The sequence below is a fragment of the Mustelus asterias genome, chromosome 14 (assembly GCF_964213995.1).
Source record: "Mustelus asterias chromosome 14, sMusAst1.hap1.1, whole genome shotgun sequence".
Classification (NCBI taxonomy): domain Eukaryota; kingdom Metazoa; phylum Chordata; class Chondrichthyes; order Carcharhiniformes; family Triakidae; genus Mustelus; species Mustelus asterias.
Genome location: NC_135814.1, coordinates 45454677 through 45467015, shown reverse-complemented (window position 1 = coordinate 45467015; position 12339 = coordinate 45454677). Strand labels below are relative to the sequence as shown.

The 12339-nt window shown below is 41.1% G+C and overlaps 1 protein-coding gene across 6 annotated transcripts in view; it reads left to right on the top strand.

Moving 5' to 3' along the window:
- tanc1a (tetratricopeptide repeat, ankyrin repeat and coiled-coil containing 1a) overlaps window positions 1-12339 on the top strand; it is a 156594-nt gene that overhangs the window by 61268 nt on the left and 82987 nt on the right. For all 6 annotated transcript variants that reach the window (XM_078228302.1, XM_078228305.1, XM_078228300.1 and 3 more), the window contains 2 exons: window positions 4860-4990; window positions 5521-5710. In XM_078228302.1, the coding sequence (XP_078084428.1) occupies window positions 4860-4990; window positions 5521-5710 (321 nt within the window). The remainder of the gene's footprint in view (window positions 1-4859; window positions 4991-5520; window positions 5711-12339) is intronic.

Sequence of the window (12339 nt, the reverse complement as noted above, 5' to 3'; positions counted from 1 at the left end):
CAGAATTGAGAGATGTCCACAACTGCAATATATCTAGCTAAAACTAAGAGTTAAAACCGTTCTATCTTACAAGGCCCCCACTTGCTAAAAAATCACAGCTACTATTATTTATTCTTCACACTGTAATCCTCTCTAAGCACAATAGAATTACAGTTGGAATTGAAACTGACCCCCACACATGCAAACACGTCACCATGAGCCTAACTTGTTTTACGTCTCCAGGCACAGAAACATTAAATTAATCGCAATTAAAACTATTCTTCAGTATAAATCCCTTAAAACTACCTTTGTTTTCCTAAGTCTCTTCGGATGCCCATTTCCAGAGGGCATGCTGTGTGTATTTGCAAAGGGATTATCCAATATTAAGCTTAGTATACATATTTATGGAAAAAAATAACTATTATATTGGATCTTTAAAGGTGTGTCTTGAACAGTTGAAAACAACAAAAGGCTGAGTAATAATTGGTTTGCTTATAAAGTCTTATCTGGCCCTTGTAAGTCAAAATATTGCATGTGTTGTGGGAAAATTGCCACTTGGGAGTCAGACTTGGAGGTTTCAACATGCAGTTTTATTTGATGAAGCTTTGTGGAGAAAAGGCACTGGCACTCCGCAGTACTTTAGGCAGCTACCTTCTCTCAATGATACAATAGGAGTGGTTCATTTTTATACTTTTCAGACAATGGATAGTCTGGACATTAGCCATTTAACACATCGTTACAGTTGAGTAGGATCGATAGTTAACACATCGTTATAGCCAGACATATATAGACATTGGCTTTTAACATCGCATTGTTTCATAGAATGGGTACGTTTTCCCTATCAATTACTTAGTTTCGCTCTATACATACAGTAATTGATTTTCCTGCATTTATGTATTCCCGTTCCCGTTTGTGGCTAACCTCTTTATCAGTCCTTATTATCCTAGATCTGTCCTTATCTTAAAAGTGCCTCAAGCTCTGGCTGTTTCCTGTAGTATTTGTTCCCTGCATGTTTAACTTTAAATAACTGTCTGTCCTGTATGTTTCAATTTCAAGTAGCTGTCTGCACTAAAAGTCAGTGCCTGCTTAATGTCTGTCTCCCAGGTAACCTTTTTATGTGCCAGGCAGCCATTTTGTGTTATGTACCATCTTTGTTTTTCCCCACTTCACATGATATCTAGAAATGTGTCAATGATTTTGTTTCGATATAGAGACATGTTCTGTCAAGATTATTACCTGTGATGTATTTATCACTGATATCATAAGTCATTTATTCCAGCCCTGATCTGTTGCTCACAAGCAATTTATTTTCCAGTCTGAACACTGACGCATTTATTTTGCATGTAGTTTAATAATAAGTCCTTATCCAGAAGACTTGACAAGAATCTATTGATGATGAACAAGTGTTTCATGGCATTGAAGCTGTGATAATTTGCAGTCTGCCCACCATTATAGTAAGCTTATTGATCCAAATGTTATTTGCCCGGTATATTTGACAGATGGCTTACCTGAATCTATGTTGTTTGTCCATAACTGACTGGAATAATTTTCTTGATCATTTCCAATAATTTCGTTCAGAGCTAGTTAAGCTTGCTCATCGTTCACTCTACCCATAGCAATTTGTTAATGGAAGGCTCTGTAAGAACACTGTATTCTATATAACTCAATGATTATGTAATGTTCTGTGTTGTTTTCACACGATGTGATGGCAAAGAACCATGGCCACCTCATTTATGCTTCCATGCTCAAGTGCCGATCACAATTTTGTTCAGGATCTCTTTAGCTAAATTTCTTGAAATGCTCTATGGCTAAAATAGCCGGTGTGCTTAAAGAAGAAATGTAATATTGCAGCAGAACAAGATGTGAACTGCTCAGTTGGAACACCTGTTATTATCCAAAAAAGCAGCAGGCTTAACATATTGTATATGGTAACTGTGTAATTGGTGATAATGGTAATAACAGATGGTTTGCACTATTTCCCAATTTATGTGATTACCTGATTGAAATGAGTGGCTTAAGTGTAGGGATTATATTCATGAAACGCAGGTGCAATAATTTGTTAAAATGACATTTTGCACCAGTAATTGAATTATTTTGCAAGAATATAGAATTAAGTGGTAGAAATAATACTGAAAATAGAAGCATGCTTATTAAAGTCATTTTAGGAACTTTTTTTGCACTTGCATTTTTATGGTGGCCTCTTTCCCCCTTCCCCTGCTTTGGTGTAAGGTGCAAAAGATACCTGTATTTCTAATCAATTGTAAAAGCACGATTTTATTGTTGTTCAATTATATCTCGCTTCCTAATTTTACACTCAAAACATTACTGTTCATTTGCACGGCCCACATGCAATGCTACAAGGAGTGATTTTTATTACAATTTGTTCATGGGTCACATGTAGCATGAAAATATCCCTGTGGAAGTTATTGTTATCCTATGAAGGTGTTTGTGACTCTTAAGGTTTTTCTGTGATGCTTCCTTGTGGCAAGTGCTTTCAGGATTTCCAAGTCTTATCATAAGCATGTAATTGTTTGCCATAACACTGCTATGCGATGATGCATATCTTTTTCTCCACATCGTTCAAAATGTTTTCTGGAGAGAAAAGGCATCATTTATTTTCCTAGGAAGTACAACTACATATGTTTATTATTTTAAAAATTACATATTTCACAAAGTGTAGAATAAATAACAGTTGCGTAAACCCAGTTTGGCAGGAGTAGGCTCAAGCAATTTAAGCTAGGAGGCAAAATTTCAGAACAACAAAGTTGTGGACTTGAAAACTTCCAGTCAGTAATTAGGAAAAAAAGGAGGAAATTGCAAGATTAATATCTGGGTTACTGCTTTAGTTATTGACTTGCTCACTTATTATTCTCTTCTGTTTATATGTCTCTTCCTCTGTGCATTTATTCTGCACATGTCTCACCTATGCACTTCCAGAGCATGTTAGTGTGTCTCATACCTGTGAGCATTTTTGTCTGTCTCTCTTTGTGTGCATCGCTCAACTTCTCTCCTTTCTCTATTTCTTCACTTCTACATGTGTGTCTCCCTCTCTCTCTAACCCGCACATCTTTGGAGTGTGGGAGGAAACCAGAGCATCCAGAGGAAACCCATGCAGACACTGGAAAAATGTGTAAACTCCACACAGATAGTGACCCAAGGCCAGAATTGAACTTGGGTCCCTGGCGCTGTGAGGCAGCAGTGCTAGCCACTGTGCCACTATGCTCTCCCTCTTTCTCCCTCCTTCTCCCTCTTTTTTATTTTTGGTCATCTCTTGTTGGTTTTTAAAACTTCCCAATCCTCTAGTTTACCACTGATCCTGATGTGGAGATGCCGGTGTCGGACTGGGGTAAGCACAGTAAGAAGTCTCACAACACCAGGTTAAAGTCCAACAGGTTTATTTGGTAGCACAAGCCACAAGCTTTCGGAGCGCTGCCCTTCATCAGGTGAGTGGGAGTTATGTTCACAAACAGGGCATATAAAGACACAAACTCAATTTACAAAATAATGGTTGGATTGCGAGTCTTTACAGGTAATCAAGTCTTAAAGGTGCAGACAATGTGAGTGGAGAGAGGGTTAAGCACAGGTTAAAGAGTGCGGTTTCCGCATACATGAGGATGGCCTCAACCGGAATCTTGGGTTCATGTCTCACTATCTGTAATCCCCACGACTGGCCTGGGCTTGCAAAATCTCACTAACTGCCCTGTCTGGAGACAATACACATCTCTTTAACCTGTGCTTAACGCTCTCTCCACTCACATTGTCTGTACCTTGAAGACTTGATTACCTGTAAAGACTTGCATTCCAACCATTATTTTGTAAATTGAGTTTGTGTCTTTATATGCCCTGTTTGTGAACAGAACTCCCACTCACCTGATGAAGGGGCAGCGCTCCGAAAGCTTGTGGCTGTGCTGCCAAATAAACCTGTTGGACTTTAACCTGGTGTTGTGAGACTTCTTGCTGTGCTTACCACTAATCCTACAGTATAGCTACTGTTAGGGGGCCTATAGACTACTGCTTCCCTTTGTCATTTCATACTTCTACCCATATGGATTCTACATCATCCAATCCAAGATCATTTCTTGCTATCGTATTTATTTACTTCATACTGACAAAGCTACCCCGCCACCCTTTCCTTCCTGTCTGCCCTTATGAAACATTGAACTTGTTCCTACAATTTTGTGATAGATTATCAATAACTTATGGAAGCAGTTTCTAGATTGCCAATCATATGCTAGGTAAAAAATCTTAGTTGATCTTAATGTAAAAATACTAATAGTTGCTGATCATCTGATAAAATTGTGAACTGGGTCATTATATTCAGGAGTACTAAGTTTTTCTACAAAGTAAGCATATTGTTTTAAATCTGAATTTACTTGAATGAACAGCAGGTAATAGAGCAGAAAATGTTTTGTATGCAGAATTTCAATGACAAATAAATGCATTGGAGAACTAGGGTAGATAGTACTTAACACAAGCATAAAGGGTATGAGAACAAAAACAAAATGCAGGAAACACTCAGCAGGGCAGACAACTGTTGGGAGGAAAAAAACCTTTCCCAGTTCTGGGGAAGCATTGAATGCTTTATTTGTGCATTTAACCTGATGTATTGAGTACCTTCAGCATTTTTTGTATATTTTTAAAAATTTGCATCTGCTTTATTTTGCTTTATGTTCATAAATGGCATAAACTTGTGCAGCAACACAATTAATTTTACATTATTGATTTGTAGTAAATTAGCATCAAAAAGTAAGATGAAAATATATATTGGTAATATATGACCAGCTAGTATATATAATGGTAATATATAAATTAGCTGTGTAAACAAAAATCTACAATTAAGATGGTAGTAAATTGAATAACTGCAGATATTTCTCTTCCAGAGCCACAGAAGAGTCATGAACGAAGTTCCTCCCCAGCTGCTCAGGAACTGATGACTAGATTGGGCTTTCTGTTAGGAGAAGGGATTCCAAGTTCTACTCGAATGCCTTTGGAAGAGAAAAATGAAAAAATGGTATGATTACCATAAGGAAAAGAATCCACATGCATTTATTTTTTAACAGGAAAGATGCTGCTTGGTATATAATTTGGCATTATAATGCCATTTAGGTGAAATAATTTGATTTTGCACAAGTTACAAAGTTATTTATTGGTTAAGATTTACCTGAACTGTACGAAATAAGTTGATTTATCATAATGTTTGGTAGCAATTTAGTACTTCCAATATTACTTGATTTTGGATATTTAATGTTCACTTGGAAACATTTTTAAATTACAATTTTACTCACCACCTCACTTTCCTGTGCTTGCCCATACTCTTATTAGAATTTTCTTCCCTCTCCCCCTCCTACCCATATGATCTGCCCCCTTTTTTCAACTTGCATTCCACCCTGCTCTCTCTCTCTCCACCCAGGTTCAATCATCTTTTGCCCTCTAACCCTGTTTGACCTGCACAATGCTGGACCTTACTTACTAGTTATCAAATCATTATTCTGTAAATATTTGATTTCTACAACTAAATGTTTTATTTTGTGTCTTTCACAGTTTTCAACTGCTGTTCAGGGAATCAGTCCGTCTTCGACACTCACGAGCAGCACTGCGTCCCCAGGCACTGACAGCCCATGCTCAACCCTGAATAGCTGCATCAGCAAACCACCACCAAAAAAACCCAGTCCCTGTGGAACTATTGCCAGCTTAAGCTCCACACTGGAAAGCAAGGATAGTGGCATTATAGGTAAGAGATTTGTGTTCCTGAAAGTATGTAATGCCCACACACTGGATGGGATTTTACAACCTCGCTCGGGCGAGGCTCGTAAAATCCCGCCCGAGGCCAACAGAGAATTCATTCTGCGAGTCTCACCTGCCCCAATTCCGGGGCAGGCGAGGCAGTAAAATTCAATCTTCGATTATCACTTTGTTACTTGAAAGTGTATTAATTATTCTTAAAACTAGTTCGTATGGTATAATCCAGATGTACGAAAACAGCAATTATTGTATTTTAATCAGTTATAATTATTTTGAAATTGATGATGTACCATATTCAATTCCTCTGCCACTGACAAACAGCGGCAGCAGTGTGTACCATCTACAAAATGCACTGTAGTAACTCACCCAGGTTCCTTAGGCAGCACATTCCAAACCCATGACCACTACCATCTAGAAGGACGAGCAACAGATACCTGGGGACACTACTACCTGGAGGTTCCCCAGCATGTCATTCACCATTCTGACTTGTAAATATATTGCTGTTCCCTCACTGTCACTGGGTCAAAATCCTGGAACTCCCTCCCTAGCAGTACTGTGGGTGTACTTAAACCTCATGGGCTGCAGCAATTCATGAAGGCAGCTCACCACCAACTTCTGAAGGGCAACTAGGGATGGGTAATAAATGCTGGCCTAGCCAGCAATGCCCACATCCCATAAAGAGTCCAAAGATGTGTGGGTTAGGTTGATTGACCATGCTAAATTGACCCTGGTGTCAGGGGGATTAGCAGGGTAATGTGTGGGGCTACGGGAATAGGGCTTGAGTGGGATTGTGAAGGTTAACGTGCAGGTTCAGTCGGCAGTTAGGAAGGCAAATGCAATGTTAGCATTCATGTTGAGAGGGCTAGAATACAAGAGCAGGGATGTACTTCTGAGGCTGTATAAGGCTCTGGTCAGACCCCATTTGGAGTATTGGGCAGTTTTGGGCCCCATATCTAAGGACATTCACAAGAATGATCCCTGGAATGAAGAGCTTGTCGTATGAAGGACGGTTGAGGACTCTGGGTCTGTACTCGTTGGAGTTTAGAAGGATGAGAGGGGATCTTGTTGAAACTTGCAGGATACAGCGAAACCTGGATAGAGGATGTTTCCACTAGTAGGAAAAACTAGAACCAGAGGGCACAACCTCAGGCTAAAGGGACGATCCTTTTAAAACAGAGATGAGGAGGAATTTCTTCAGCCAGAGAGTGGTGAATCTGTGGAACTCTTTGCTGCAGAAGGCTGTGGAAGCCAGGTCATTGAGTGTCTTTAAGACAGTGCTAGGTTCTTGATTAAAGGAAAAGGCAGGAGAATGGGGATGAGAAAAATATCAGCCATGATTGAATGGCAGAGCAGGCTCGATGGGCCAAGTGGCCTAATTCTGCTCCTATGCCTTATGGTCTTATGGTGATTGGTATAGATTCGATGGGCCGAGTGGCCGCTTCCTGTACTGTAGGGATTCTATGAAATGAATTAAAACCACCTTGATGACGTGTAAATCCTATTGCTTAGTAGTTTCTGATGGTATTCATGATGGTGTGATTATTATTATTTGATCTTTCCCTTGAACATACACTGTGATGGAGTCATAGCTCTTCAATCTTACTCTGAACTGCTGGATTCCGGGCAGCATCTTTGCAATTTCTTTTATGTTCAGAAGTGTGCCTGGTGGCTTATGGTCTGTTTTGATTTCAAAATGAAATCCCATAATGTTTGAAATTTTTTCACACTACCAAATTGTTGCTAATGCTTTTTTTATAATGGCGTATCGTTGTTCTGTTTCTGTTAGTGACCTGGAGGCATAGTAGACTGGTCTATGCTTTTCACCTCTCTGTACTTGATATAAAACTATCCCTATCTGCTGCTACTATGGTTGGTCGCAACATGCCAGGATTTCAGAAGAGATTAAAAATTGTTAAATCCCATTGAAAGTATTTTGCTTGTCCACATTGCAGCACCACTGTTGACTGTCTCAACAGCTCAAGGGTTCATTAACCTCTGCTAGGTTTGGTAGGAATTTACCACTTGGTTGACAATCCCAAGGAATCTTTGAAGCTCAGTTCCTTTTTTGTGTTGATTACTTTTATTTATGTGCATCAACTGACTGTCACCGTAAGACCATAAGTGACTGGTGCCATGTGACCGAGAAACTTGATCTTGGTTTGGCAAACCCACAGTTTTCATGCAGTGTTTTTCTGTATCACAGTTAGGTCTGTATCCTGTAAGACTCTTGGAACTGATTTGATTCTGTGATCATGCTCTTCTTTTGTGGAGCCATGTATGTCGTTCATGTAGCATGTTACTCCTCCCAAGCCTTTTATTGTGAGATGTGTTCTCTGGAAAAATTCTGGAGTGGACCTTATTCCAAATGGCAATCTATTGAAACAGTAATGACCTAATGCTGTTATAAAAGTTGTCAGCAATTTGGATTCTTTCTCCAGAGACAAATGCCAAAATTGATCATTCACATCAATTTGGCAAATAAAGTATTTATGGCTAGTTTGGCAAGGCTGTCATCCACCTGAGGCCATCCACTGATTTGTTGAGTTCAATCCACGCATATTCTTAGAGTTGTTTGACTTTGGAATTGTAAACAGTCTTGAACACCATTTTGTTGGCATTGGGACTGGTGAGATAACCCCTTGCTACTGCATCAGTTCAATTTCACCCTGACTCCGAGTGGGTAACACCTTAAAAGAGGCCAAGAGTGGGTAAGGAATTATCCTTGGTGTAAAGAAGCAAATTGGTTTAGCATCAGCTCAGAGAGATTTGGTACTTGGTCTTTAGCTTCCTTAGGCCTAAAAACAATCTTAGAAATTCATTTCAAAATGTATTGCTGTAAGTTATCACTGGTAACTTTGTCCACTTTATGGATTAATTTTGCGTCTGGCATGCCTCCTTGCTTAGTAGAGAGCACTCTTGACTTTGAATGAGGGTTCAATGATGATTTCTTCATATTTCAGCTTTGCCATGAATTTGACCTTTGACTTTTAAAGTTAATAGATGAGTCTTGTAATGTAATCTGTTTGAACTGTTTGACTTCATCTGAAAAATCAGAAACCCCAGCTGCTGTATCTAATTTTAAACTTTGGAGAATAGTTTTCAGCAAGTGCAGCCTACGCTTGCAATTGGGCTTCTGTGATTGAGCAGCACTTGCCAAACAATCCTGAGTATGCTAATAGCTAGATGAACAACCAATTTAAGATAATCAAGTTCATAATGTGGCTGACTTACACTTGCTAGGAGGAACATACATTCATATGCAGGGACCTGTTCTTTGCATACAAAAAGAATAGGTTCAAGCTTTGCACCTTTTTAATTACCTAGAAAGTTGGGGAGTCTATAGTTTCCCATTGCTTTCTCCATGGCAAAGACTCGAGAGTTGCTTTGTCAACCAATCCGCTCCTTTTTCTTCTGTAGTGTAAGTTGTGATCATTTAAAAATTTGGCATTCATGCATTTGTCCTGAGTGGTGCAAGATGAAAAGTTTCAGCATTGTTGCCCTTAGGGTCCAGGTTAGATTTATTAGCCATGGTATAGAACATAGAACATAGAACATAGAACATTACAGCGCAGAACAGGCCCTTCGGCCCACGATGTTGCACCGACCAGTTAAAAAAAAACTGTGACCCTCCAACCTAAACCAATTTCTTTTCGTCCATGAACCTATCTACGGATCTCTTAAACGCCCCCAAACTAGGCGCATTTACTACTGATGCTGGCAGGGCATTCCAATCCCTCACCACCCTCTGGGTAAAGAACCTACCCCTGACATCGGTTCTATAACTACCCCCCCTCAATTTAAAGCCATGCCCCCTCGTGCTGGATTTCTCCATCAGAGGAAAAAGGCTATCCACCCTATCTAAACCTCTAATCATCTTATATGTTTCAATAAGATCCCCTCTTAGCCGCCGCCTTTCCAGCGAAAACAATCCCAAATCCCTCAGCCTCTCCTCATAGGATCTCCCCTCCATACCAGGCAACATCCTGGTAAACCTCCTCTGCACCCTCTCCAAAGCCTCCACATCCTTCCTGTAATGTGGGGACCAGAACTGCACACAGTACTCCAAGTGCGGCCGCACCAGAGTTGTGTACAGTTGCAACATAACGCTACGACTCCTAAATTCAATCCCCCTACCAATAAACGCCAAGACACCATATGCCTTCTTAACAACCTTATCTACTTGATTCCCAACTTTCAGGGATCTATGCACACATACACCTAGATCCCTCTGCTCCTCCACACTATTCAAAGTCCTCCCGTTAGCCCTATACTCAACACATCCGTTATTCCTACCAAAGTGAATTACCTCACACTTCTCCGCATTAAACTCCATCCGCCACCTCTCGGCCCAACTTTGCAACCTGTCTAAGTCTTCCTGCAAACTACGACACCCTTCCTCACTGTCTACCACACCACCGACTTTGGTGTCATCAGCAAATTTGCTAATCCACCCAACTATACCCTCATCCAGATCATTAATAAATATTACAAACAGCAGTGGCCCCAAAACAGATCCCTGAGGTACACCACTTGTAACCGCACTCCATGATGAATATTTACTATCAACCACCACCCTCTGTTTCCTATCCGCTAGCCAATTCCTGATCCAATTTCCTAGATCACCCCCAATCCCATACATCTGCATTTTCTGCAGAAGCCTACCATGGTGAACCTTATCAAACGCCTTACTAAAATCCATATATACCACGTCCACTGCCTTGCCCCCATCCACCTCCTTGGTCACTTTCTCAAAAAACTCAATAAGGTTAGTAAGGCACGACCTACCTGCCACAAAACCATGCTGACTATCACCTATCAATTCATTACTCTCCAAATAACTATAAATCCTATCCCTTATAATTTTTTCCAACATCTTGCCGACAACAGAAGTGAGACTCACCGGTCTATAATTCCCGGGGAAGTCTCTGTTCCCCTTCTTAAACAATGGGACAACATTCGCTAACCTCCAATCTTCTGGTACTATACCAGAGGCCAACGACGACCTGAAGATCAGAGCCAGAGGCTCTGCAATCACTTCTCTTGCCTCCCAGAGAATCCTTGGATAAATCCCATCCGGACCAGGGGATTTATCTATTTTCAGACCCTCCAGAATATCCTGCACATCCTCCTTATCAACTGTAATACTGTCTATTCTACTCCCCTGCAACCCAGTGTCCTCCTCAGCTATATTCATGTCCCCTTGCGTGAACACCGAAGAGAAATATTGGTTCAATGCTTCACCAATCTCCTCCGGTTCCACACATAACTTCCCTCTGCCATCTATAACTGGCCCTAAACTTGCCCTAACCAACCTTCTGTTCTTGACATACCTATAGAACGCCTTAGGATTCTCTTTAACCCTATCCGCCAAAGTCTTCTCATGTCCCCTTTTAGCCCTTCTAAGCTCGCTCTTCAACTCCCTCTTAGCCAATCTAAAGCTTTCTAGTGCACTACCCGAGTGCTCACGTCTCATCCGAACATAAGCCTCCTTTTTCTTTTTAACCAACAAAGAAACTTTTTTGGTGCACCACGGTTCCCTAGCCCTACCAATTCCTCCTTGCCTGACAGGGACATACCTATCACAGACTCGCAGTAGCTGCTCCTTGAAAAAACTCCACATGTCGGACGTTCCCAGTCCCTGTAATCTCCTAGTCCAACCTATGTTTCCTAATTCTCTCCTAATAGCCTCATAATTACCCTTCCCCCAGCTAAAACCACTGGCCCGAGGTTCATGCCTATCCCTTTCCATCACTAAGGTGAACGTAACCGAATTGTGGTCACTATCACCAAAATGCACACCAACTTCCAAGTCTAGCACCTGGTCTGGCTCATTTCCCAGCACCAGATCCAATATAGCCTCACCTCTAGTTGGCCTGTCTACATACTGAGTCAAAAAACCTTCCTGCACGCTTTGAACAAAAACTGACCCCTCTAACGAGCTAGAGCTATAACAATTCCAGTCAATATTAGTCAAGTTAAAATCCCCCATAACAATTGCCCTATTACTTTCACTCCTAAGCAGGATTGACTCCGCAATCCTTTCCTCAACCTCTCTAGAACTTTTAGGAGGTCTATAAAAGACTCCCAACAGGGTGACCTCTCCTCTCCTATTTCTAATCTCCGCCCATACTACCTCAACAGATAAGTCCTCATCAAACCTCCTCTCTGACACTGTGATACAATCTCTGACCAATAATGCTACCCCTCCCCCTCTTCTACCTCCTTCCCTACTTCGACTAAAACATTTGAACCCCGGGACCTGCAGCATCCATTCCTGCCCCTGCTCTATCCATGTCTCTGAAATAGCCACAACATCGAAGTCCCAGGTACTGATCCACGCTGCAAGTTCACCCAATTTATTGCGAATACTCCTGGCATTGAAGTATACACATTTCAAACCCTGCTCCACCCCACCTCTGCAATGCCGTGCATTGCAGTCCCCATCCATGCATCCCTCACTTTCAGCCCCACTACTCAGGATCCCTCCCCCCCCCCGAATCAGTTTAAACCTCCCTGCATGGCCTTAGCAAATTTACCCCCCAGGATATTGGTCCCCTTCTGATTAAGGTGTAGACCATCCTTCTCATAGAGGTCACACCTTCCCCAGTACGAGCCCCA